Genomic DNA, 27,455 nt, shown 5'->3' on the forward strand with positions numbered 1-27,455 from the left:
AGCGCGGTGCACTTTGCGACAAGTGCACTTCGCGTTTGAATTTCGACGTCTTCTCATTTTATGGATCGCTTCGATCACGTGCTGCGGTGAATCAATTCTGCCGATAATGACAAATTCCTTTTTCCTCGGGTGAATAATTAGAGTTTTCAATTATTGTCGCATATGATGCTCCGATTTCTACCGTTTATTCTTCGTATGTAATACAAATAATACATTGTAACATACACTTTTGTGAATATACACCCCCTTTTTTTCATTACTACTTCGCGTTGATGACCATCCGATCGTCAATAGTTTGGATTTGCATAAGTTTCTTATTATCGCTGCACAAACAATTATAGCTTACTGTTCACGGACGGAAATCGAGCGCGCGTTGGAACGATGAATGTCTGATAATCTTCTTAAAAAAAATGACTGCTCGCTAACTTATCTATTTTAGATAAAAATTCAGCGATACGAGAAAGTTCGATACTTCAAGCCCCCAGAAGTCTTAACTGAAACTCTATTAATTGCGATTCGTAATACTTCACGAAACTTCGACATGAAACAAAGAAAACCAATTATTATAGCAACTAATTAAACAAACATACTAGAAACGTTTCTAAAAAGAACGTAGCACAATAACTTTATTTTTCAAATGATACATTTATGTTCAATATATACTATACGATGATTCATACGTAACATTTCTAGATTATAAATTAATACAAAGTGTGAATCGACACATATTCGAGTATGTGTCCTCTTAAGCCTATGTTTTTAACAGTACGTATAATATTAGATAATAAAACCGCCGATTTTCGTAATTTTATAATAAATTAATTCGTTCGATAATATTGATTGGAGCAATTCGATTTTAAAATACTCATAAAATATTTAACAAATTGAATATTAATATATTCGTATTTTTTAAAAAACTGTAAAAAGCTGGATGGACTAGAATTTAAAATACAGATTGTCCAATCAATACATATGTATATATGTACATCCATATGAAATGTATTCTAGCATGAAACTCGAGCGTCCAAGAAGTCTAGAACGAGATCCTATTACATTACTGATTTGAGTAATTGCACTTTCTGATTGATTGATATTATATAAGCACAACAAGAAATACTATAACTTACATGATCGTGACAATGTGTACATCTGAATGTATGAAAAAAAATGTAATTATATTTATCCATACTAAAAATGGTCGTTTATTTAATTTAACTTAAAAATGAGACATATATCACTTTTTAACGAGAACACCGCTTATCAATCCGTGTTTCTTTTTGTAGTATAAAATATGACGCATGTTTACAGAGTATCGAGTATCAAGACCTACGAGAAGATACGTTGAATGTTTTCCACGACGTCTGCCGGAAGTTCGGCGTACACGGTGCACCATTCACTTGGAAAATCTCGTATAGCGCTTTTGATGAATTCCATTATGATACCTTTCGCTTCTGCATAGAAAATGGGAATCATAATGTCAAAGCCGTATTTCTTTCATTATATTAAATAATAAGAAATTATTGTCGAACATACCGTCATCAGTAGCTTTATTGTCGTGTAACACACCGACTGCAATTTTAAGTAACGCAGCCATGTGCTGTTTTAGGACAGGATGACCGGCTTGGTACAGCGTTAACACACTTTTAAACACTGTCGTATATTCTTCGAAATCTTCTCTCAGTGGCAACTGTTCGACAAAGACTGGGAACACTTGTTCAAGCGGTATTCCTGAGTAATTAGTGATTATAAATCGAGCAATAGCTCCGGCTATGTTGTCGCGAATCCCTGCGTGGGACACTTTACAAACCAATGCCGACAACACGTTCAAAATACTTTCGTAATGCCTATTATGTAAATGTTAAGGAGAGAACGATAAACTGCCTGAGGTTTTATAACGAAAATAAAAAGGATACGGATAAACTACTTCTTTCCCATGTAACACTAATTCACCAAGCCCGTAGATCGCATTATTAGCAACTTCATCACTTGGATCTTCCGAAAGTTTCAAATACATGGGCAGAAGCTGGTAAACGAAATTAGTTACTCTATCTCCAAGTCCTCCGAAACATTCAGAGATCGTACCAACTGCGAAAGACCTTTGACCTTCAGATTTGTTCTTTTTCTAGAAATATCGTTTTACGTTTAAATCCCGAAGGCAGTAAAATCATGTTAACAATTAACAACAAACGAGCATAGCTGTACCAATCTGTCCAAGAGCATTGGCAATACAGTACGAAAACAATGTTCGAAGTCTTCCGATGCGACTACTTTTCCAAAGTTAGCTAATAGCTCTCCGGCACATTCAACCAGCAATTCGTCTTGTTCAGCTTCAGTATCTAAATCTTCAGCTTCTTCTTCATCTTGACACGCAGTTGAGCCTACAGGCAATATTCTACGTAAACAATCATTCGATAATGGAGAAGATAGTCTATACTAAGCCTTTACCTGATATAATGGCAATGACACAATTCATTATGGCCTCTTTATGACCTTCTCCAACGAGAACATCTAATTTTACTTCTTTCAGAAGTTTCGTGTAAGCATCCAGACCACAAATAGCGACTGTCCGTTCGGGGCTCAATCTTATCAATTCGGATAACTTTGGAACAAATATAGAGAGAGCTTTCAACAGTGCTTGTTTACCCTCGTTGGTATTAATTTTTGAAAAGCTGATGCAAAACTGTACGATGGCTTCGATCGCAGCTTTGCAAATGTCTTCTTGCGGATAATTGATCACCTTGAAAGTTTCCTCGTAACATTTTTCAAGATATGGCAGGAATGCTTCTCTAAAATAAAAAGTTGGATTGTCAGATTAATTGTTTCACTTAGATACATAAAGTATAACATGAGAATGTTTTACCCGGTATGTTCTGCAATTTCTTTTAACGCCAGAATTGCTTCCTCCTTTTCGTCAATGTACGCGTTTTCAACACTGTAACCCGCTAAGTCGTCGTCATCGTCTTCTTCGTTATCGGTATTTTCGATGTCCTCTTCATCATTTTCATTATCACTAATATCTTCGTACACCGGAAAAGCAGAACTTTCGTCTTCTTTAAAATGAGGCTATAAAAGAAACAAAATAATAACAAATGTAAATGAAATGAGTTCATTCCGCCTGATATTGACTTTGTAAACTACTCACCACAATGCCTTCTGAACTCTGTACGCTCGTCAATAGATATTCAATAATTTCTGGCAATGCATCTGCCATTTTACTTTTCATTATAGTACTAATCGAAGCAAACAATCCATAAATCGACCTCTTCAAGTCCGGATCTTCTGTTTCTTTTAACAACTTTATTCCAAATTCGAGTGATCTATCTGCCAATGGTGCGAAATTCGTCTCTCCTATCGACCCTGCTAGTACTCCTAGAGTATCTACAATATTATGCAACTATTAGTAAGACCAACAAATATTAGATCAATTTTCTAGATTCTTTGTGGTACGAACCAACTGCTTGTACTTGAAGAGCCATGGTTTCGTCGGTCTGCTTTTCCGAGAGGTAACCATTAAGAATGGTCACGACCTTCTCGAAATATGGCAACATTTGTTTTTTACTTGCCAGGGTAGCCGAAGCTATGGCGTTTAGACAAAGTTCTTTAACGTGAAACGAGGCATCCGAATTAAGAAGTTCAAAAAGTTTTTCCATCAAAGTCGGCAAGTATGGCAACAGGTTTTCATTCAAGTTCTCGCAGAATACGACCAGTGCATAAAACATGCGATCAACGAAAGGTGGATCCTTTTTGTTTGGCCTAACATACGTGCTTATGTTACTGAGGTATTCAAATAATACTGGCAACAGATCAGACGAATACTGAGAAATGTCCGGCTGTAAGTATTCAGAGAACTGTCCAAGGGCGAAGAGGGCAGCGTTTCGTACTACAAGATCGGAATCAGCGATCCCTTGACAAGTGCACCGTAAGAAAGATTCGAGATATTTGCTACGGATATACTCTGAACACCCTTCAGCCAATACCGCCATCGATAAGTAAGATGCTTTCTTTGCATATACGTCGTTCCCTTGTAAACTGGGTTCTATATACCGTAGCTATCATGATAACAAACCAACTATTAGATTCACAGCTTACAACAAAATTGATTAAAGATGCTGAGACTCATACCAATTGGGGAATTAATTTCTCTGGGGGCAAGTTGAGTGCAAGCAAATCTAGTGTCTGGGTAGCGCAAGTTACAGGCGTATTGTCTTCATTATCACCATTGAAGTAGACTTCATCATCCTCGTCCTCGGGTTTCGTAGACATGAGCATGAATAATAAATCTATGAAATATTCGATTTAATGTCTTTAGAAACGAACATTATTATATATCTAAATTGGAACTACGTGTTACCTAAGATCGGCTCGACAAGTTTATGTTTGATCATGGCTTTTTTCTTTGTTCTCGCCAACCAGCCGATAAAACCAACTGCTTTAACTCTGATGGAATCGTCCAATGACTTGTTAGAACCAATAGCAATGCACATATTAACAAGAGGTTTAACATGAGGAGTTATCACAGCAATCTCATTCTCGCACAATTCATCTAATAATTCGTAACATAAAATTGCTCTATCTTCATCAATAGTGCTAAGAGATTGAATTACTAACATCACTTGTGGCATCATTTGACGATAAGCATTTATCATCTGAAGAAATTATGTATTATTCAAATACGATTATGAATCATATATTTGCTCAATCCTTAATCATTATATGTGACTCACCATCTGATTACCTTTAACCAAAGGAACAAGATTCTGCATTGTTCTCAAAATGTAATATGCTATAGGACTTCCTAAATCTTGTAAACTATTTAACGTTTGTCCTAGGAGAACTGCAAGTGACGCAGCGTGCTCATGATATGCATCAGGTGCAATATCAGTCATAATTGACAAAGTATAAATTCCTAACTGCAATAAAATTACTTACTGGAATCTGCGAATTAATTGAAATCAAACTACGTGAAGCATTTCGTATTTTCTATACCTCTTTGTCTGCTAAATTTTCACTGGTAACTAAGTGCTGTACAAATTGTAAAACTTCTGGCCACCCATTGTTTCCTATTTCATGTTTTACAATCACGCCTATCAACTGGGCAATTGAATTCTTCACATACTTCTCTGGTTCATGAGTTAAAGCCTAAAAATAATGACATTTATACATACTTTCAATGATAAGTATAATTCTCAAAATAATATTATCTACCTGTAAAATTAATATTTTGAATTCAGTGCGTACAGGTTGTGGCAGTTTGGTCCAATGCTTTCCTTTGCTATATCGCTTTCTAAGTAGCACAGCTGCATATTGCCTTATCTAAATGTAAATGTTGTTTTGTTACACAGCAATTATGATACAAATACAATATGTGTTATAGAATGGTACCTGAGAATTTCTTGATGCCACAATGAGCTGACATAATGCTGCTGTGCATTGAGGGTCTTTAAAAGCTTCCCTAAGTTCAGCTGTGCCCTACAAATATTATATTAATGCAACATGTACAACCTGTTATTTCTCAAGCATGTATATAAAATACATATCCTTAGTTCATAAAGAAACTTGAAGGTCGTGAGATGCACACTAATAGAAATGGAAAGCAACAAACGAGTAATTGGAGAATAAAGAGGCGAAATATCAATGTGGTAAACCTAATTCCCATAAATAAAGATGTCGTTTCTGATAAAGGATATATGACAAATTACATAAAATAATTTTGATTCGATTTTAAGCGGTTATGAGAACAAACACGTGTTTTTAACTTCGTAAAATTTACTCTTATCATTAGCTGTCAGCCCTTTGAAAGTACCTGTTGTATCAACGCGTTATCGGCTACAAGTAACTTCGATAGTATTGCCTCCATTGTTAACGTAATACAATAAATAAAATATCTATTTAACAATATTTTCCAACCAATATGCCCTTGCCAGTCCTGTAAGTTGCTGTAAGTGAGGAATTTCGACTATAGCGCCGTGCGTCGGTAAAAGTAAGACTCCGATGTCATTCACAGCGAGACACCGAGGCAGCGCATGGGCCCTGTCTTGTACGATTTAACGAATTTTTACTATGATACCGTGCTACTAAAGAGATACCATTGACAGTATCTCGTCGGTGTCCATATGTTAAGGAATAATGAAATTCAGGTGTCACTGACAGTGAGAATCGAGATAAGTGTAATTTTGTATTTCCGCGCGGTAGTCACGCGAGCGTTCACGTGACCACGAACCCCCCACTCTCTGGTTCAGCCGTCCGCCATTTGTATTTGCCTCTCTTTTGTACTTGTAAGTACGTAATTGTTATTGTTACCGGTGTAAAGTGTAAAGTGTAAAGTGTAAAGTGTAAAATGTAAAACTGACGACCAGGTCCATGCTCTTTCTTCCAACTCATCTATTATTTCACGTAAGTATCGCAATTACTATTCCTTTACTGTTATTCTTCAATTTTATCTAACAATTCCGTTGAACAAATGCATTTTTGTTCAACTACTTGTTGGACATTTGTGGTATACATTGTTCGTACTTCTACGAGTTTTCTCTATATTATATTGAAATTGTTTGATATTATGTAAAGTGTAAAGTGTAAAGTGTAAAACTGACGACCAGGTCCATATTCTCTCTTCCAACTCATTTATTATTTAACGTAAGTATCGCAATTACTATTCCTTTACTGTTATTCTTCAACTTTATCTAAAAATTCTGTTGAACAAATGCATATTTGTTCAACTACTTGTTGGACATTTGTGATATTTCACATTGTTCGTACTTTTACGAGTTTTCTCTATATTATATTGAAATTGTTTGATATTCTGATATTTTTACGAGCTTCTGACGTATAACACTTTACGTGTTGCGTTCAAATATATTAACTGTTTGAAATTTTGTTCAAAATATTATTAGTAATTTAGTCGTGTGAAGAGACAGGCTCCCTGTTCTTTAGAAATGGTGGGTAACTACGATTACGGTCTAATAATCTGAGTTCTAATCTATTAAAATTGTATTGATAAAATTTCATTTTCAATTTTTCTTTTTTCGTTTCGTGTATTTTTAAAATGCCGGCTCTCATGCCGCTGCAGGAACGACAGAAAAAGACCGATGTTTTTCCTCTCTCTCTGTATTAGCGGAAGTTCCGAGCTCGCGGCTTGTGAGATACTCAAATATTAATTAAACTGCTGCTTTGATATCTCCCAACCCCGACCCGTCTCGATCATTACATTCTTACAAACCTCCATATTTTTGCGATATATTTTCTACTGATGATTGTTATGTATATTATTGGGCTGCATATTGAATGATTTATCCATTTTTAAAAGATTTCATTTTTATATTTTTTACTTTATTAAATCCATTGAGAATTGTTGAAGCGTTTTATTTTACGCTTCGTTTATGATATAAATTTATATTTACCACATGCGCGGGAAAATTAATTGAAATCGCGGAAGAGTTTCGGTATTACATGTTTAGATGGCGGCAGCCACGGCTGCGGCGTACTCGAGTCGCCGATCGACACGATTGTGTCATCCATGATGGCCGAGACAGTTTCCGTGAATTCGAGCACGGTGTCGTGAGTACGCGTTCTCTTTATCGCACATTTAACCGCTAGTGAGACCCATCCGCAAGAGAAAGGGATCCCGGAAAGAATGACAGACAGTCCAGCGGCACTCGTAAGTGTTGTCACTGTCTATTAAACTTTTTAGAGCCGACCGTTTCCCGACCTTCGGTGCCTAATAGATTGGTTATCCGTCGGAAAGAACATGCGCGCATCTAGGGCTTCCCTGCGCTCACTCATGGACGATCGGAACGGCGATCGAATTCGCCGCCGATCGGTTACATGCGTGTTTCGTTGCTCTTTCATACCCAGCTCGATTGCAATTGCTTCGAGCTTCTGAAAGAACTATCACGCGACGTGCAATTCACGTCCGATACGGTATAACGCGCAAACGCAGAATAGAGGTTCGTTGCCCGTTCCCATTTGACGTCACTGGCTGCTAGCGCCTGTCACCTGTTTCTGTTGACAGTGACGTCATGGGTAACCGTGACGTAACCACGAACGATCGTTCGCAATACAATCTCTTACGATCCGTTTATCCTTATGCACAATAAGTATAAGTAATGTCACGTATTGTATTTTCATTCAAATATTTATCGTTAAACATACGTTATTCGCTGTTGTACTTTCAATTCTTTAAATATTAGGGAACGTATTATATAACAACAGATCAAAGTTAATCGTTAATTATTCTTTGATACAAGGGGTCGTTTCTCTTGCAGATCGTTTACCTCGGTCAGTTTTATTTTTACCTGTCGGAGTGGATTTTTTCATTGTACAAATTGTATTCGTCTCTGAGAGGTTCATTCAGCGCGCAGGCCGCTGGTGGTAGTTAAAAGCAAAAACGGAAATGGGCTTGGTAACGCCGACAGCGATGTAACCAAGTTAGAATGCTTTTATCGTCGAATTAAATGGCCAGGAAAAGCCGGAAGTGCGAACGCCGCTTCACAGCGGAGTATTTAATTTTGTATACAGTTCGCGCTATTTATTCTACTCCATCGCTCGCGTCGGTTCTACCCACGAAATGTATCCCGACGTGCTCCACCGTTCTAATCTCTGGCTTTAATTTTCAATGTTTCCTCCGTTTTTCTCTGCTATCTACCGACGTGTTAAGCTTCGAAACTACACGCCAGTTGGTTTCGAAGTACGGCCAGCGAATATCCCTCATTCGATTCCTCATAATATATGGGATTTATATTTCATCTCGCGAATAGTCTACTTTTGTAAAATATTTTAAAATACTCTCTGCGTGAATAAAATTTGTTACATTAAGCAGAGTTTCTCTCGTCACGCAGAGTTTCGTAAATTAAAGGAGATCTTAAGTAAACAGAGATTGTGCTATAAATATTTGCTCAGAAAAGCTATTGGATTCTTCAAGACATTGTCCTCATTGTCAGTTATGTGTTAAATAGAGTAGAATCGACGATTCTATTTAGGCTCGGCATCTCTTTCGAGGCTTATTGTAACGCGAGGAAATAACTGTAACGATGGGTATCAAAGGTGAAGACGGTATCGACGTAATTAGTTTATTCGTTCGTTTTTATACAAGCTGGGAACGTGATCTGTTTTATCCCTGTACGAGGGAGAAACCGTTCCAATCCGGTGGTGAGATAGGATCGTGTAACAGCGTGCGCCGCATTGAATAGCTGCAATTGTGCAGCTGCAGTTCAGTAACGATTATTGGTGTAGGTACATGTACACCAATAATGTTAACGAGACACCTCCTACATTGTCGTTCACGCCCGTACACTCGTCTTCACGAGATTCGTGATATTCCTCCGCTTCAATGCTCGGCATGTATCTATTTTCTTCCACCGTTCTGCTTCTCTTTTCTTTTCACGAGTTGCAATACATACGTGCGTGCTTTTAGGGAGTGAATTAATCTGTTTGGAAATATCTCATGAGAATTCATCGCCCGACTCGCAATGGTAAAATAAATTCAGGATAGAACTTGTATTCTCGTTATACATATTTATTTGATCTTTTGAGTCAAAATTTTTAAAGAAGTTCGTTCAGGAATTTGAAAACAGTCACACAGGGAGGAATACAATTTGGTTGATTGATTATTGTAAAAGAAAGAGCTATCCGTTGGTAGAAATGGAGGTTTTTTTTTTTTAAAGAATATAAATAATCATACTAATTGGCATTATCGGTTCTACGCAAGAGGTTCTTACCGTGTATCAAGGGACTGGTTGGGGCAACGAGCAACGCGTTTCATCATTGATGGTGGCCGGGCAGCGTGTTCTGGCAAAATTACAGGCGACTTCCCATTGTTCGGACACGAGAAATTTATGGTTACGAGCTGCGCTTGCGGTCATATTCCAATTCACATGCCGAGATATTGATCTTAATTTGAATCTACTGGGCGGCGCCTTAATTCAGATCAATTGGACCACCAATTAATTGGAGAGTAACGACCAATCGGCTGCCATGAGAATAATTAGAAGGGCCATAATTACCGGGCTTGTTCCGGTCTGACGAAAAATAAATAATTTTCCATATAAACGATATTGGTCGTACGCGAGGGTACCGTTTTCTAAATTGAATGCGATAAAATGATTGATGAGGACCTGGTTTTATCAAACGGTTTCATAAATGGTCCATCAAGTTATAATCTATAAATTTATTTCTAATGGAATTAAAGAGGAACGGAAAGTCTATGATAGAAATACGAATTTTTTTATTTAATCGTGTTTTGTTGGTTTTGGAACATTTTCTTCTAAATAATTGGCCCGTTGGTTGGCGAGATGGTGAAACGAGAAAGAGGCAACGGTCAAGATCGTCTGCTTCGAATAACATTACCTTGATAATATTTAAAAATATCTTCTAGTAGATATTTCGATCGAGGAAAAAGCATAATGTAAAACATCGTAAATCCGTTGTCCTATATCGGAAACATTCTGATGCAATAGTTACGGTAACACGTCGCGCGAGACATCCGCGGTAACTTTATTTCTTTTTTAATAGATCCCGAAATTTATGCGAACCGTGCGAGTCGTGTTACGAATATCGAGTTTCTGGCGAACGAGAATTATTTACGACGTTATAATTTCTGCCCGGGCGTGGGATTTTAATCTATCGCCGGTGCAAATAGTCCGCGAAATTCTCTCTCGGTAAGCGACTAACCAAGGAATTATGTTTTTTCGCGTGGAATTTAAATATTCACCCGGTTCAAGTTTGCCCTTCAAGAAAGAGCGGTTCTACGATATTCCTAGTTCCGGTCAATTGAAGCATTTGGATCGAATGCATTTTGACGATTATTCCCATAAAGATCGTATAGCTCGTACACGAAAATATTGCGAAAGATTTTCTGTGGAATTTCTCTCTTCATTTTCTATCTACGTGTTTCAGCTGTTGAGTCACGCAAAAACATATGCGAAATATTTTTATACTTTTCTTTTATTTATAAGTTGATTTATTTCGGCTATGAATACTGGGTGTCTCTCTTCTGTTCTTTCTAATACATGAATTCTCACAGTCGTCGTTCAAGATATTTTTAACCAGTCTTTCCAATTGAGCTACAAAACTTATCGTGTTCCTTTTAATACAGATACATATTTCACGGAAAGTAATACGAAGGAATAGAAATCAGATAATACTTCAAAGGCTTGGTCGTTGAAGGGTTAATGTTAGCTGCAGTGAAATCGAACTAGAACGGCAACATTTATACGATTTTTCTTGTGGTAACATTTAAGGATCAAAAATCGGTGTTGATTTTATCTTGCCCAGGTGGTCTCTCTTTTAATCAACCAATTGCTATCTATACTAGCTGTTTGCGCCATATAGTGCTATGTACTTGATTCGTTGGGGTCACGTTGCGATTTGCATAACCGCCCGTGTATTATTGTCGGCTCGTAATTTCGCGCGTGTCACATTAGATAACTGGTCGTGACAAAAACGGTATCGCGCGCAATTAAAGTGACTTCCGAGAAGCCGTTGCCGGAGCATAAACCGCACGGCCTCCGCTCGAGGGTAACGAAAAGAAAGGGCTTCATATTGCTCGTGGTGTGACTGCAATCCTGTGTCCTGTTAGGTACAGTATGCATACTGAAAGCCATGTATGCACTGCACTTCGATCATAAACTACATAAATTCTTCCAAGCTCTTATTGTCTATCGAAACGTCTGACAAATGATTTAGATCAGTAGTCATTGAAATTGTCTTACCTGGGAGCCCATAATAAATCATTAAATAAATCGTTTAATCAACTGTTTTATCAAGTATTATAATAGTCGTCGAAACATTTATATATACACAGTTGGATTAGCAACTGAATTGAAAATAGACAGGCTCCCCGTCGTTGTTAAAAGATAAATTCCAGCTGGATGAGATAAACGCATTCTCGCATAGACCGCGCGGTGATTTCCGCTTCTCTTTTTCAAATCGCGCCCTATCCGTCGAAGCCGGTTAGAGCGCATTCCGTGAGATGGCGACACGATGATCGAATCCGGTTGTTTTAAATATTTTTCTAATTCTTGTTGATCTCATTAACTTTTATTACAACATTTCAATGCAAATGGTTTATCTTATTTACCTTGAACACAAAGTGTCCCCGTAGGGTCTACGATCGATGAATGTAATATTACATGCGCATATTTTTATTGATATCTTTAATTAGAGGAACATAAATTATATACACGATTAATTGAAACTTCGGATTAGAATTATTTAGGTTGTTGGGTCAATTAGGGACGTGAAGGATACTATAATCGTTTGTCTGTGTAGACAGCGGGTTGATGAATGTTCAAAGGAAAAACTGAATTGTCCCGAATCGGTTGGCATAAAAGGCAACTTCATCGAATGTTGCGTCGCGAACCTGAAATCGATATTATCCGGCGTTTAGCAGCTCGATCAAACTATCCTATTGTGTGTGCAAATATTTTCCTCGTTTAACGTGCCCGCCTGTAACCAGTGTCTGCTGGATAATATTTACATCGGCGCGGCACAAAGTCCAATGAAATCATTACACGACGACGTCTGTCTCTCTATTTGTCCGTGGCCGACTTTTCGTACGCTATTTCGCTGAATAACGTCGCGTTTGCTTTTCTACACGTCTGCGATCGGTGCACGGCAAAATTTAGACTCGACATATGCGCGCGAGATACGACCGGCGTTCACTGACAACGAAACCGTTTGAATCGACGTAAAGATCGACTGTTAACGACTATAGTGATTAATTTTTGGCAAATGAGTTGGTGGTTTTAGAGGCTCTCACGATAAAAAGTAAAAATCCAAATTTATTTTTTAAGTTAACATGCAAATCGTCTAAATCCTTTACGCAGGACACGTGCGATCTGTAATCCTCGGCGCGTGTTCGGATTAAATTAAAGGTAAAGGTCAACGAGTTTGTGAGGTGGTTGCGTGCGACACGTGTAATCGTTGAGAATCATCTCTTGTCCACGAAATCAATTAATACCGTAGAAATACGTGTAGCAGGTACGATACTTATCGCTGGCGTTAGTTAAAATTTCGCTAACTGCAATATACTTGACATTAACATTGCGTGATGACCAGAAAATTAATCATCCAAAATTGCATATCACTCGTTTGAATAGTTTATCCTACATTTTCGTTTCAATTCTGTTGTATGCACTTAAAGATGGATATCCGCGTTTCACGTATCATCTAACTAATGACACGGTGCCGCAGCGATGATAAAATTAAATTTTTACACGCAAGGCTGTAACGTTTGCCATTTACACTGATACGCAAGGACGGTACGATACGTGGATAGTCCAGCTTAAAAATTGATAAGATTCAAATTGTATCCTCGGAGATTTTATTTTACTTTACCCAAAATATTCGTCCGTCAATTATTCACTGGTTTTGTAATAATCGATTGTAGAATATGTTATGGTCGTCTGACAGATCGGTTATTTTTTGGGAGAATAAATGCATTAGGCGAGGTGAGACGAATGTATTAATTAAACGTGACGGGAAATGAAACATAGGGAAATAAAACGAACTGAATATATAAAAAAGTGAAAAAAAAAAAGAAGCGAGAGGTAGAAACAAAGCACTCGACAAGACTGCAGGATGCAGTTCAAATAAAATACAGTAAAAACGTCGCGTGAATCACGTAGAAATATGTGTACACAGCAGCGCGCCCGTGTCGTTATATCGTTTTTGCCGGATGGGCGCATTGTGTAGTACTTTGTAGTCGCATTGCATGTTTTCCCAAACATCACAATAACCAGTACGTACGTACGTACGAGGACGTGCATATGCTCCTCGTCCCCCGAGTTATATGTATTTCGAACAGCATCTAAACACACGTCAATCCTTTCGCTTCAGGCAAAATATCGTCGCGTTTACACTTATTTTATTCTATAAATATACGACGCACGAACAAACATTTCTACTCGAATGGAACTAGACGGAATCAAACATTACGAATAACGAGAAATACGACGGGTAACAAAAATATTCGCGTATCGCGAAACATCGTCTTTTATTAAACGGTAAATATTGAGCTAACTGTTTAAAGAATGAAAAATCATTGAAATCCTTTCTATTTCGCTCTTATTACCGAGTTTCGAATTCATTGATCGATGGCGCGTAATTCTGCGTTACGTGAATCAAAAGAGAATAGATACACGCGTGGGTGGGTCAATGGGTGCCGAAGAAATTCATTGAGAGAAAGTCGCGCGTTGTAACGCAACGACGCGTTCAACAGCTGCAACGCGTGCTGTGCATTTATTGACTGACTACGACGCGTGGCGTGAGCGTGGAATTTCGAAAATGTTGCATGCCGCTTTAATGCAAACGCGACTCACCGCGGGACAGTTTTTTTTCTCCCTTTCGTGAAAACGGCGTGTCGCACGCCGTCGTACGTTTTTTTAGACACGATGCTGATGTATAACAGTATTACATGCAACACATGGGGCATGACTAAAGAGATTGAACCGCAGGGCGACTAGCAGTTCTATCCAGCTTATGCATGACACAGCAAAGCTGTTTCTCTTCCGTGTTCATAATTGATTTCACCCTATTCGTATAATAAATGCTGTTCTTTCTTGCAAAGTCGTATTCGTTGTAGTCTCGAATTTTCGTTAACGCATAGAACGAGGTGTCGAAAATCTTTTGGAATCGTTTTGCTTGACGCACGTGATTCACCTAGGTGTACATTTCGTTTCGTCATTCATGAAACCCATAGCAAGTTTTCGCGTATCTATAAAACCTGAACAGAATCATGATACCTGATCTGAGTGAATTTAGAAGAAATTTCTATTCACATATTGTACGATTTTTCATTACTAGTTCGTGACTCAGTGATTTTCTTGATAAATGAAAATGGGGTGAGAAAATCTGGTTAGATGGAACTGCAGTAGAAGGCACGTCAGTGGTCTGTCCTGGTTTTACGTGCGCCGCGCCTCGATGACGTGTCCACGGTCCAGGAGCGCTGACTCCTCTCCTCGTTTTTGTTTACCAGCCACCGCGGCACGTTTTATGCAACGCCTCCGCGATGAGTCCTCACTCGTCGCTTCTGCTTGTGCAATACGCGCCGATCGGCATGATTCACGTGCAAACGATGCAGGACACGTCGCGTCGCGATGGCTCATTTGTTTTCTTGTTCATAAAGTAAGATCGATCCAGTTCCTCCGCCCCCGCATAAATACTCGACTTAAGAACTTTCGCGAGATGCGGCAGTGTTCAAATTAAAATGAATTCGCTAAAGTTAATTTCAAGTTCTTTCCGGCGCAAAAATATCCTTTAAGAAAATAAAAAGTTCGATGAATTTTCACGTTCAGACGGGAAAGGCACGGTTTCTCGTTTCTCGGCGCTGATCTCTCGCGGAGCAGTCATCTATTACGCTCTCGTGTGAGATAATCTCCAGAAACGGCAGAAGAAACGGATGCCGGAGCTTTCTATTGCGTAGGTGCAGGCAATCGGTACGTTGCGCGCAAACTTAATCTTCCGTGACTGATGAGAAACGTACACGGGGTTTCAGCCGATGACGTTAGAGCATTGTTCGCGTAATGACACTGTTATTTGGTCGATTTATTCGATTACCCGTTTGGATATTCTAATGGTAAACGGCGTTGGTAAAATTTCTGTTGGTCAACCGCGCGAAATGGACCTCTGATATATCGAAGCTTTGCTAAAAACATGTTTATGCTCCGATATAAAGTTGTAATCCACTTAAATTCGGGTAGTAAAAGGAGAGTCACGTATTTCGATGATGTACACAGGTACCGTTTTACGCTCACGCGTGCGGCGAGCACGTAAGAAGGTTTAGATGGAATATTTTTAGAAGATCTGATAGGACAGGAGTTACGAGTTTCCTTGTGTCGCGCCGCGTTTCGTCTTTCGTAAGAAAATAACGATTTTGTTCTGTACGACGGATACGCGAGACGGTTCTCCCGATATAATTTCATTTAGTGGATTACCGAGGAGTCGTGTTATTTTATTTTATATCACGACTCGCGCAAAAGCTCTCCTCTCGTCCCTGTCGGTTTTATTTTCGCAACAAGGTCCGTTTTATCCTCGTCCGTAACACGAATTGCCAATCCGGCCAGGGGAATCGTTCGGAATAATTTTTATCGATCCTGCATCCAGAGTAGCGGTCGTATGGTTTATTCATTAAAATCACGTCCCGTCTTAAAAGGACCCTACGAATCGCGAGGACATTAAAGGCGGTAACGGTGAATGATCATACGGAAAAGGCAGGTATACCATCGCCTCGAATGACTCAGAAGCGACCGTCTCAGTTCCTTTCTGGCTCTCTTCTCTTTCCCTCTGTCGCCTCTACGATTCCACGTACTGCATCTGCATGTTAAGTTAGATTGGCTCCGAGAGAACTGAACCGTAAGCCAGTGGAATATACGTTGTCTTCTCCCTCGCGTCTTAGCCTCCTCTCCTCTTCTCTCCACGAGGGTGATGTACACGGGTCGTGTGTAGTACAAACTACAAACACGGCCGTGGCACGGGTGCACGCGCGCACACACGGCTGTACCAGGGTCGTGTGCCAATAGGCAGGCCGCGTGCGCATCGATGGTATTTGCATATTTCAAATTATTTCGAGGAAGATGCTAAGTGGAGCGTCGCTTCTGTGCAATGGACCGATCTTCCCTTCATCTTCGTCGCTTCTTTTCTCCGTTTCTTCGGTCTGTTTTCTACCCACGCCCGTCGTGCCTCCCTCGCCCGTCGTGCCTCCCTCGCCCTCTCTCGGTGATTCCCTTTCGGCGTCGTTTTGCTCCATTTTCTCTTATAAGTACATGAGTGCACACCGATGTCACGGAATCGATCCCTCGATTCTTTTCCAACCAGTGCTTCCTGTACGGTTCTCGTCTGCGAAAGAATTAACTAGAGAGTTTCACCTTGGCAAACAGAGCCGAACAGAGAGACGACGTTCTTCCGTCCCGTTTCCCTCTCAAGCCTTCCCTTTTCTTTGAGCCGACGATGATACCCGGGTTCTTTAATATCCGATTACCCTCGAATATCCGGATATTTGTTGGCGAGCGTGCTGTCTATCGCGCACGCGGAAATGTAAATATCGCTACCAAACGTTGTCGCGCCGATATGCTCAGGAGAGCGCTCATTTCATAAGAATCATTTCAGATGCACCGGAATTCCTTTGGTATCAGTTCCAATAAATGTCTTTTTAGAAAAAGCAAAAAATAATTCCAAGCGTAGCTGACGAGGTTCGTGTCTGGAAATCTTTTTTATCTCGTATGCTCGTAATGATACGCAACGCTGACGTGATACAAGTAACACAGGACATCGTGAGATTCGTTTTCGCACGTCGTACAGTTGATTATGAAAACGTTCTCCTCTCCGACCAACGTTCCACGACGAGATCACGTATCTCCCTTCAGAACTTCAACGTGCAAGATTGAACCGTTAGCTCCTCGCAAAGAAGGGAAGAGAAAAACCTTTGGCCCCCGATTTCCGTTGCGCGAGGCGTTCCTCTTTTTCGTTTGGCTCGTGTCTCCTCTAGGTTCCAGTATTCGTTTTCGCGAAGAAGGTAAATAAAAATTCCGCGACTACGTTTGCCAATTTCCGCGGCCGTGGGTCGAAATTCTGTTTGCGTAATCGGTTCGCCGATGACATCGGCGACCCGCGTCCGACGTCGCATCCAGGCGAGGACGAAAGCTATTTTCAGTGAGAACATGCATAAAAAGGAGAAGGAACGTTCGCGATACAATCGATGCTTAACGTGTTCGTTCCTATTCGTTGGACGGTTTAAAACGATGATTCACAATCAAGGGTTACGGGATAATTTGCACTTAGATGGCTCGTGTCATTCTCAGTCGCTATTACAACGCCCTATCTATTCGTGTCATCGCGGGTCGCCGTTATTAACTTAACTCGTAAATTGGAAATTGTATTAGGCCGTTCCGTTTGCTCGGCGTCTGGGTGCGAGCACTGGTTAATTTCAGTTCAGTTTATCGATAGTCGTAAAAAATATTGTTAAACGATTTCGTGAATTTTTATGATCATGCCACGTGTGTTTTATTTTGCGATCTAGTCATAAAAGGAAACAAATTAAATTTGCATATAATTCTCTTAATAGTGTCGTAGGAGATTACTAGTGGGTCGGGAACGTTTCCTGTTAAAATCGTCGTAAGGAGAAATTCTCAGTTTCTCCGAGTGCTTCCTCAATGGTAAAGAGAGAAATTCTCGATCAGCACGTGACGCCTGGCCAGCTGGCCTGCTCATAGTTCCTCTGCTTCGAGCAGATGTTGATGGAACCGTAATAAAATGGTAGCTGTATGATGTTGATGTCGTAATCCGTGTTGACCAGCACCGCGTTGATCGTCGGTATATGCAGTTTATTAGCAAGAACGTCTTCTTGAAATTCTCCGGTTATCGGGTTCGTTTGTGAGCAACGGGATCTCGCTAGCACGCACGCGGTGGTGTTCACATATAATTGAGCCAGTTTCACGTCCGTGACGGTGAAATTGGGGAATATCCGCACAGCTTCGCCGACGCATTCCGTGAGCTAAGCGTAACACGTGTGTTTGTTAGTGGATATTCGCCCCTCGCTAAATATGAACCTTCGCGGTAATAATGTTCCATTGCGAGATGTTCAGTGAAATTTAATTAAAATAAAAAGCATAATTACATGTAAGAAAACCTTCGTTATAGTGGGATCTTTTTTATATTATATACAAAATAGGATATACTATTTTATATCGTTGAATTGCAATCAGTTTACTTACTGCAATTCATATTTATAGTAAACAATATGTACAGTATTTATACAAAGGTATATGTATGTACAGTTTCATGGGTGATCTCTTTTAAGCAAAATATAGTTGTGGTTGCTGGATTTGTCCCCTGGGATCGATAGGTTCAGTTCCAGGTCTCACGGTGATCGTCTCGGTATTCCGTTCTCGTATAACGCAAACGCCTCTTAGCTGTTTGTAAGATTTTAAATGAAAGAATGATGCCTCTGCGTAATTCGTCCTATGGATCAGTGACGTTCTCGCTCTCAGTTGCAGTGTTTCCTGTTTTATATTTACAATTGTTCTCTTTATACATCCGTATGTACAATGACTAATAAGCGATACGATCTGAACGATTGGAGCGACAAGCGTGTTCATTATTTATAGCACAGTCGGGAAATTTTCGATCTATTGTACTTACCAAATTGTCCCTGTTCTGTTGTCGGACGCAATCGAGGAACGTGCAGTATATAGTCGTAGGATTAATTCTTGAGTTCAGTGCGTTGGTAGCATTCTACGAATGGATGGATCGATTATGAAAAAGTTGTAAGACGTTTAGTCAGAGAGACGGCAAATATGCTTACGCTCAAATATCGTTGACAGTGACCGTAATCGGTACCATTGAGATACATATCAGCGCAGCTGGACATAGAGACCAACAGTGAATATCCAATGGGTTGTCTAGACACTCTGTAGAAGCACCCGTAACACGCGTCTCGACGAACCATATTCGAACCTTGCGATTCGTTGCACAATTGATTTAACAACTCCGGGATTCGCAGTCTGCAATTTCGAGTGAAATTTAGTTGTAGATAAAATTCAGATTAGTGATAAGTATCGTGAAAACGAGATCTACTGTCTAATCCCTGTGATAGTGCCGAAAAATTTCGACAATCCCTCCTGCATCAGCGGCTCGACCATGTTCCCACTGAGAATTCCGAACGATATTAAAACACCGAACGCGCGTAGTTTCACCATTGTACTCTGATGCTCATTAGTTATTTGACTGAACGTCCATTCGCGCTGGATGCTTTATACCACAGATGAGACTGATAACACCTGGGGACACATAATTCCCGGTAAAAATGCGTCAGGCTTCATATTTTTAGAGAAAATATTATTTCAACACGTAATACAGGTATTGTTTCTCGACGTAATTATCAACAGACAAAATTGTTTCAAGAAATAATTTGTTTCGATTGTTTTCGATCCCCAAGTTTACTCAACTCGAGAGGATAATTACCTGATTAAAAATATTACGGAAACGTTAAAATTGGGCAAGGAATAAGACGTGGCGCAGGGAATAGATTCTTGTCTGACCATAAATAGGTTGATCTACTTCAGACGCGGCCGTCTCATCGAAACCTTGATTCTCTCTACGTATTCATATTTTTATAGAATATGTTTTTCAAATTATACGCAGTTCCTCAACGCGATGTCGAGTTATTTTTAGAAAATCCTAGTTCCTGTTTTTCACGGTTCGTCTCCGAAAATTGCTTCCGTTTTTACTGCCGGCCAATTTGTGCGCGGCCTTGGACGGCGAATGCACGCGGTACAGAAGTGCACAACGATTCTCATTACCCGCGCGATCGTGCGGCGAAACGCCGACGACGAGGCGTCATCGTTGTTTTGTAAAAATGGATCGTGAACGGAAGAGAGCAGAGATCCGGGACGCAATGCGAGGCGACGCGACGGTGGAAGTCGGTGACGGGCGACGGGAATTCGTTGTCGCGGATGCGATCCGTCAGATCAGATCTGTCTGCTACCATTATTGCGCTAGGATATGTGGGAACTTGGTGTCGCGGTGGAAAATGCAGTTGCATTCACCGTGGATAGAACTATTGCCGCTACCGTGGCACCGGCCTGTCCATGAAACAGTTTTTCACGCGACGCGACGTTTCGTGATATCGAACAGTTTATTTATCGTTCGCACCGATTTTTGTTGCACCGGGGATAGTTACGTGTAGACCGATGTATCTCGTGCACGTGTACGTTCGTGTCTACAGGTACTAGTATTTACACATTTCGGCAGTTTAAGTATGATAAACGTCCCAATTTCTGTTCACGTCGCAATCTCTCTGGCCTGAGAGCGTACATAAAATTACAAGGGATAAAATCAGTAAGTAGAAATTGTTACGCGAACAGAAATTAGGTGATTTATTACATAATTATAATAGAATAAACATGCATAAACAGGATAGTCAACAACTTGAAACGAACAATTATTTACCGATTTGACTGAAAGAAATGTTTTAAGTGATAATTTCAAATGCTACTTCGTATTGATTCTTCTTGCATAAGCACGCACATGCAGAATGTATACTCGAATGCGCAAAAATGTACGAAGTATTCGAAGTATGGCACTTAGCAAGTGGAACAGGTTTCATTTCTTCGCGTGCATTCATAAGAATATTTGCATAAACATTTCCAGTCTGATTATAGACGTACGTGCAATGAAAAGTACACAGAACATTTCAAACGATTTAGTTAGTTAGGAAAGTAAAGATGATTACCGTTCCGCTGATTTTTAAGCAACGTAAAACATTTATGATGTCAATTAAAAGAATCTACATTCAGATTTCTCTAGTTTCGGAATACGCTTTCTTCTGCAATCGAATTTGAACGTACCTCGCGACTTTATTATTAAAGGAAGAAGGGTTATACTCTATACGTGTAATATAATACTTTGATTGTACGCTAGAATTTCGTTTATAAGCGTGTACATCCATCTTATCCACAAATGATCACCTTCCACCATCTTCTTCTCTATCTCGACGATCTTAACTTATTCCAAGAAGAAAAGTATTTCCGTGTTTCTTGGTTGGAACGTCTGGAAATCGAGTGAGGACGTCCCGAAACCAGGAAATCGTGGGTGTAGATGGAAAGGGCGAGAGGTGGCGATTGTCCCGGGTGGAAAATGAAAAAGCATCGTCGTCGAAGTTCTCTAATTTCGTGTGGCACGAGGGAAAGTGGGCCATCGTGTGCGTCCCGAGACGACACATGTGCCGGCTATTTATACAGCAGACATCGTTCTGCTCGAGAAAGAGGCAACGACGCTTAGGACGTATGCACGAAAAGTGGTGAAAGAGCGTGACGGAGGGAATAGAGGGAGGGAGACGCGTGTAGGGAGGGAATAGCGATGCAACCCCGATGGAACCAGAATTAGAATGACTCATGGGATAATTTGGGTTTATGTAATCCGAGAAATGTATCCCAACCGACGACAACGACGACGATGACGTTGCCAGTCGTCGCGCTGCGTCACTGAATCGACCGACTTATCCGTATATTATTAATCCAGGTACAAAGATTATGATTGCATCTTTGTTTTTGGAATCACATTCGTTGCCACACGTTCCACACCAGAAACGCGAAGGTTCCTTAATCAATAGTATTTTCTTATATGGTCGATGGACGGATATTCAGATGGTCAAAATCAATATTTTAAGTGATCGTGCCTCATTTTTCACCTTCCAACTACGGCGTATCTGTAAAGAAATTCAGCATAATGATACAGCAAGTGTGGAACGTGTTGTTTCCCAAATTTCTTCGTTATACGGGTGAACCGAAACGAGGGAGAGGATTTCGTTCTGCTAAAGACCAATTAAACCGGTGCGTACCCTTCTTCGGGGTCAGTCGCGATGACAGCTGTATCTCGCTGTCAATCAGTGTCCTCTTCTCGTTTCTGCGGGCGGTCAATTAAGTGGACGGTAACTCAATCCTCTCGCGGAGATGTCTCTCGCCACTTTATTTCGAGTCTCACGAGAATAACGAGGCGTGATGGTAACTCAATTTCACGTTGGCGTGCGCGTTGTTTTTGTCAGCGACGTTTATTCTCGACCGCCCGTCCGCCCGCTCCTCGTTCCTGCACTTTACCGAATAAATAAGCTTTTCCACGGCCTCGGATCGGGGAAACGTCCAGCGAGACGGAATAATTTAATCGCACACCGAACTGTATTCGTAAGTCCGATGAGGTCGGGGGTAGAATGGTAGGCTACTATGATACTGTATGCCGCCGTTCGTAACCAGGCACCCTGTCCAGAGGTGCAGAAATTGCAGGCCACGTATTTGTTTTGTAACGCGTCAACACGTTGACTGGCAGCAGTGTAACTTAAACGACAATGTACGTACATACGTAACCGCTCCAGCATTGATAAATTACCCTCGTGTAATACGTATAGCGACGCGTTGACAACGCGCGTTAAATCGTTGCCAAGTATTATAGAATCTTTTCATACTGCACTTGCGAAAACCGTGAAGCAATTACACGTACAGTGATTTTTGCAAGGGGAACATGATTATGGGTCCTTTCATAAAAAGATTTCATAACGAATCTTACACTTTCTACTGTGAGTTTGACAATTTTATTCATTTATTTGTTATTTAATTTTCTTAATGTCATAATTTGAACTGTGAGAAATGAATTGAAAGAACGAGACTTAAGAAAGATAGAAACTGTTGGATATAAGATGAAGACGTAACGTTTCCGATCGAAGAGGATTGACTGTTGGAATGACATGTCCGTTCGCAAAATTCATGTTCGTTCATTTTCGGAATCCAATAAAGACGGCTGTAACCTCCCCGTCTCTGCTCGTTTCACTTTGTCTCGTTCGTTCGTAACGTACCGTCAGGCGGCTGTATTTCGGGGCGAAGATAATTTTTCGCTCGATTCGTTTCCCTTTCCCCGTTCGGCTCTCGTTCTCATTAATTTCTCCACGCCTTTATGATTCGTTCCGCTTTACACGAAGCCTCCGCCCGGCCTTCCGTCGATCCTCTTCTCCCGAACGTGGTCCGCGTCTCAATTATTTCCCTCCCCGTGGCCGTACTCTCCCTCGATCCTTTCTGCCTGTCTGATAAATGCATTAGGTGAACCCGGAAATTGGTAGACATCCCGTGGTGTGTACGCACATTAACCCCACCATCGGCTCGCTCGTCCCGTCCCGTCGCGTCGCGTCGCACCGGTTTTCGCCGTTTCACCCGTCAAAAAAGGAACAGGAAACCGGGCTTACGTGGCCCGACCGAAAGGAAGTCCACGTGCGAGCTGTATATCAACAGATTTTAACCTACATACACGCGGCGAGTTTCGTCCCTCGAGGAATGCTTTTAGCTCTCACTGAGAGTATCATCATCATCGAACGGCTCGCGTTAACTCGTCAGGCAAAGGACCTTTATCGTATTCCCTTTATTTTCTCATGCCCCTCGTTCCCATCGAACGGAGAACACAGTAGTAATAAAATCATACTATTTTTGTTAGCGTTACAAAATACACTTAAGCGAACGTTGACTGCGAACGAGCAAATGTACGTATGAATAACGCAACATCTGTTTTGATTAAAAGCTTGTACAGAAGGTATACGTACTAAAACTTCCATGGGAATAGAAGTACAGTGGTCGGAGCTATTTGGAGCGAAAGATGCTTTTCGTCCTTTCAATATAATTCCCATTGCGATCGCATTGGTCACCGCGTTAGAGCACATATGTACGTGGATATAGTTTTCCACCTCTGATTCGTAGGTTCCCGAGATTATGGCATCACAAAGCCCGCTCGCGTCTATACGGGTCGTTAGGTTTTTTGAGAACGTGGCTCTCCGGTTCGTTCGCCTTCTCCTCGCGTCGTTTCACCCTCTTACCGCCGATGAGTATATTATAAAAAATTGGCGGCGGTAACGTGCGTGCTGATAAAAATCAGTTGGCCACGCGAAACGGGCCGGTAATTCGCGGGGGATCGGTCTCGAGGGTGTAATAATCCGGTCGCATTATCGTTATCCCCGACAGATACTTTCATTGATATAGCGTGTGCCACTCGCGTGTCTAGACAACGCGTGGCTTGTTGTCACTCGTCGTCGAATTCACTCCGCGTAACATCCCTTGTCCCGCTGTATACGCGGTACAGATCTTTTAACGATTATTACCGCCTGTAAATCGCGCGCCCCTGAACGTATCATGTTCCTCCTCGAAACGACAACGCGCATCGGTGAGCACAATGACGTAAACGTTTCCTGCAGGACTGGAATGCTCCCATTTTTTCCCAGTTCCGTGACCGCAATTGGAACTATGCGGTGACTTCGCGAACGATCGTTATATTATATAGGTACGCCTTAAGGATGTATTGGCTACACAGTCAATCCCAAAAGTTTATGCACTTTAGAAATGCATTTTTTAAAAAGAAATCAGACGTCGGAAGAATATTGCTAATAATAAACAACAAAAAAAAAATTTTCGATTTTTCCGAAATTTTTCCAAGGGGTACCCCTTCAANTTTCTAAGGTACATAAACTTTTCGGATTGACTGTATAGCCAATACATCCTTAAACAGCAATGAGAAGCGCGTCGTTACTTTAAATCGAAGTTAACAGGAGATTTGCCGAATACTTTTAATCAGTCGATTTTTCTCGTGCTATATCGTAACACGAAATATTTGGTACATAGTACTGTTGCATACTTAAGACGATGCGTGGTTTCGGAAAATGCGTTGCTACGAATCGTCGGTCGTCACGCGAGAAAACTGGAAGCTCGCGACATTTTTCGAGGAGGTTGGAATACGCTCGTTAATTTTAACGATCCCGTCGAATCGACTGCGGCATATACACATCCTCGGTGCGGTGCACCCGTCATCGACGACGCCCCTGCCTCCGTCTCATTTTCGTTAAATCTCGCGCTTTACTCCGTTACGTTGTGTACACTGTATATATGTGCCGCGTTTTTGATTCGATTGGTGTCTATTTGCGGCGCGTGGATAGAATACCATAGCGAACGAACGCGCTGACTCTGTCCGCTCATCAAATATGGGTGGGAAATACGTATTTCGGTCGTTAGAACTTATTTTTCTGTAGTTGCTCGAATCTCATTTTTTTTTCTGTTCGAATAATTGATTTCCTAAAAACTAGCATCGAGTTATTGGATATTTTATAGAACAATACGATTTGTTAACAACATGAAATGAAAGAGTATATAAATTGTAAAATTCAATTATATTTCTCGTAGTTCGAATGACATTTTTTAAAATCTTCCGTTCGGTTTTGTACGCACGAAGCGTTTATTCCCCTTTCGGATGAATGGGGGAAAAAGCTCGTTTACGCGACGTTCTGTACATCAGCGGTCAGAGCCAATTCACGATGGGCTCGGATCCCAAAAATTCGCGTTGAAACTTCACAGGCTACCGCAGGAATTTATCGTGGTCGTCTATCGAGTGCTCTTTACGAAATTAAACCTGTTCAGCGTCGTGCAAAATGTTCATGCTGATCGTTTTCACGTTGAAACGTTGCTGCCGAAATCTGGGACGATCAGCGGCACTCAGCTCTATCGTAAACTGGAATATCGTTTGGAATTTCGCGAGAATCGTTATGAAATTACTGTTTTTTTTATGACAATCGATTCTTCTTTGGGAAACAGTGAATCATCTCCTGTCCTGTGAGTTTCGAACGTCTGTCGAGCCTGATGATCGATTTTTCCACGAAATACTATCTGTAGCCGATTCACTTGAAGGCACGCTGTATGTTAGTCGGAAACATGTGTCGACTTTCTTCCACCGCGTCCGCCCTGCGAGATGCGACGTGGAAAAACGATACCTGAAATCGCGGTCCCGGGTACCCTCAGGTTCCATTGTTATGGTTACTGTTATGTTTTCGGAGACCCATCCACCGAGGATGAAGTGCCATTCCGCTCCGAGCTGCCACTTTCGCACGAGTCATCGAGAATATTTCGTCCAAGGGTCGCCGATGAACGGGCGCGCACCCGCTCTTCCTCCACCTTTCACCCCGTCTCCGTTCTCTTTCTCTTTGAATCTCCCTCTTTTTCTGCCTCGAGTTTAGTGTTTAGTCATTTGATTTCGAGGGTGCGCGAAGATCGTGTTTACCCTTTTTATGCACTCGGAGACTCGTCAGCCTCTTCACCGAGCTCCTACCTCCGTTTCTTCTTTAAACGGCTTTGGGAAATTTTAGGTTCGCGAGACGGAGCCAGGGGAAATACGTATCCGTGCATCCCGGGTGCTTCACCCGTCGAGCCTCGTTTTTATAACGTCGTTTGATCGCCCGGAACAAGATACTTTACCAAATACGATTAAACGTCGAGAGAGACGCAATTTGCGTCTCGCGAAAACGCTGTTAATTCGTTCGATTCAAACTATCCACGTGTACGAGTGCTTAGGCGAGGTCCCATCGAACGAATAATTGAACCAATTCGTAGCGTACCCTCTCGACCTCTCTCCATTTTATTCTCTCTTTTTTTTGTACGCGTATTTTCCTATTTTTAGAGGACGCGACGTTACTGTGTCATTAATAATCTACCGGAAACGTAGCCCGGTGTAATTTAATGCGATAAATAATAGCACGTGATGCCTTGTAAAGTGCAACGTGCAGAGGGTGTACAGCTCGTTTCTGGATATTCGCGGCGGTGTGCTTTAATGCAGCTAACAGTTCTGAATAATGCAGCTGCAACGTCACCATGAATAGTATCGCGAGCGAGGAACTGGTCTCACGTACCGAATACCGAAATTCAGAATCTTTATCGGTGATTACGATTTTTTTTTAGATATCACGCGCCTTGTATTGCTAGATCACGGATTTTTATATAAAACAAGATATTTATGGTATTCTTGATAATTCATATATTTTTCTACATCGCAAGCATTGTTCATATTATATCTGTACGCTCAATTTCTTTATAAATAGATCGAATTCGCGGTCTATGATCGATGTTCGTAATCGGCGTGACGAGAAACAATTATGCATATTCCTGGCGAGTAAA

General features: G+C 40.9%; 3 protein-coding genes across 6 annotated transcripts in view; 1 reads left to right on the forward strand and 2 right to left on the reverse strand.

The window, feature by feature from the left end:
* Window positions 1-911: 911 nt before the first annotated feature.
* Window positions 912-5,857, reverse strand: LOC108629684 (importin-4). The gene is made up of 15 exons (XM_018032522.2): window positions 5,804-5,857; window positions 5,383-5,469; window positions 5,206-5,313; window positions 4,987-5,139; window positions 4,725-4,910; window positions 4,352-4,646; window positions 4,123-4,280; window positions 3,452-4,049; window positions 3,143-3,378; window positions 2,861-3,063; window positions 2,446-2,786; window positions 2,203-2,378; window positions 1,914-2,122; window positions 1,534-1,844; window positions 912-1,451 (listed from the first exon to the last, which is right to left on the reverse strand). Exons 1-15 carry the CDS (start codon window positions 5,855-5,857, stop codon window positions 1,327-1,329), a joined length of 3,240 nt encoding a protein of 1,079 aa, XP_017888011.1. The 3' UTR covers window positions 912-1,326.
* A 486-nt stretch (window positions 5,858-6,343) lies between these two features.
* Window positions 6,344-27,455, forward strand: part of Pdk1 (Phosphoinositide-dependent kinase 1) — a 330,571-nt gene continuing 309,459 nt past the window's right edge. For 2 of the 3 annotated variants that reach the window (XM_018032420.2, XM_026817463.1), the window contains exon 1: window positions 7,520-7,654. In XM_018032420.2, the coding sequence (XP_017887909.1) occupies window positions 7,631-7,654 (24 nt within the window). In that variant the 5' untranslated portion in view covers window positions 7,520-7,630. Of the gene's footprint in view, window positions 6,394-7,519; window positions 7,655-27,455 lie in introns of those variants that run through there. The other variant, XM_026817462.1, reaches the window with a different exon arrangement.
* Window positions 17,999-19,762, reverse strand: LOC108629643 (uncharacterized). Of its 2 annotated transcripts, none has more exons than XM_026817469.1 (4): window positions 19,567-19,762; window positions 19,295-19,493; window positions 19,132-19,224; window positions 17,999-18,484 (listed from the first exon to the last, which is right to left on the reverse strand). In XM_026817469.1, exons 1-4 carry the CDS (start codon window positions 19,686-19,688, stop codon window positions 18,167-18,169), a joined length of 732 nt encoding a protein of 243 aa, XP_026673270.1. In that variant the 5' UTR covers window positions 19,689-19,762; the 3' UTR covers window positions 17,999-18,166. The 2 variants fall into 2 exon arrangements, with proteins under 2 accessions (XP_026673270.1, XP_017887915.2); XM_018032426.2 differs by lacking the exon at window positions 17,999-18,484 and adding an exon at window positions 18,576-18,992.

The sequence above is a fragment of the Ceratina calcarata genome, unplaced genomic scaffold, assembly GCF_001652005.2.
Source record: "Ceratina calcarata isolate Rehan_Ccalc_2016 unplaced genomic scaffold, ASM165200v1 scaffold579.2, whole genome shotgun sequence".
Classification (NCBI taxonomy): Eukaryota; Metazoa; Arthropoda; class Insecta; order Hymenoptera; family Apidae; genus Ceratina; species Ceratina calcarata.

What these genes read in the sequence shown, in the direction of transcription:
- LOC108629684 (XM_018032522.2), bottom strand. Translation starts at nt 5,857, where the DNA reads ATGGAGGCAATACTATCGAAGTTACTTGTAGCCGATAACGCGTTGATA. An exon ending in TGGCATCAAGAAATTCTCAG is followed by an intron (nt 5,314 to 5,382) that starts GTACCATTCTAT and finishes ATTTACATTTAG; the next exon opens with ATAAGGCAATATGCAGCTGT. An exon ending in ACTTGTCGAGCCGATCTTAG is followed by an intron (nt 4,281 to 4,351) that starts GTAACACGTAGT and finishes AATATTTCATAG; the next exon opens with ATTTATTATTCATGCTCATG.
- LOC108629643 (XM_026817469.1), bottom strand. Translation starts at nt 19,688, where the DNA reads ATGGTGAAACTACGCGCGTTCGGTGTTTTAATATCGTTCGGAATTCTC. An exon ending in ACTATCACAGGGATTAGACA is followed by an intron (nt 19,494 to 19,566) that starts GTAGATCTCGTT and finishes TCGAAATTGCAG; the next exon opens with ACTGCGAATCCCGGAGTTGT. An exon ending in ACTGTCAACGATATTTGAGC is followed by an intron (nt 19,225 to 19,294) that starts GTAAGCATATTT and finishes ATCCATTCGTAG; the next exon opens with AATGCTACCAACGCACTGAA.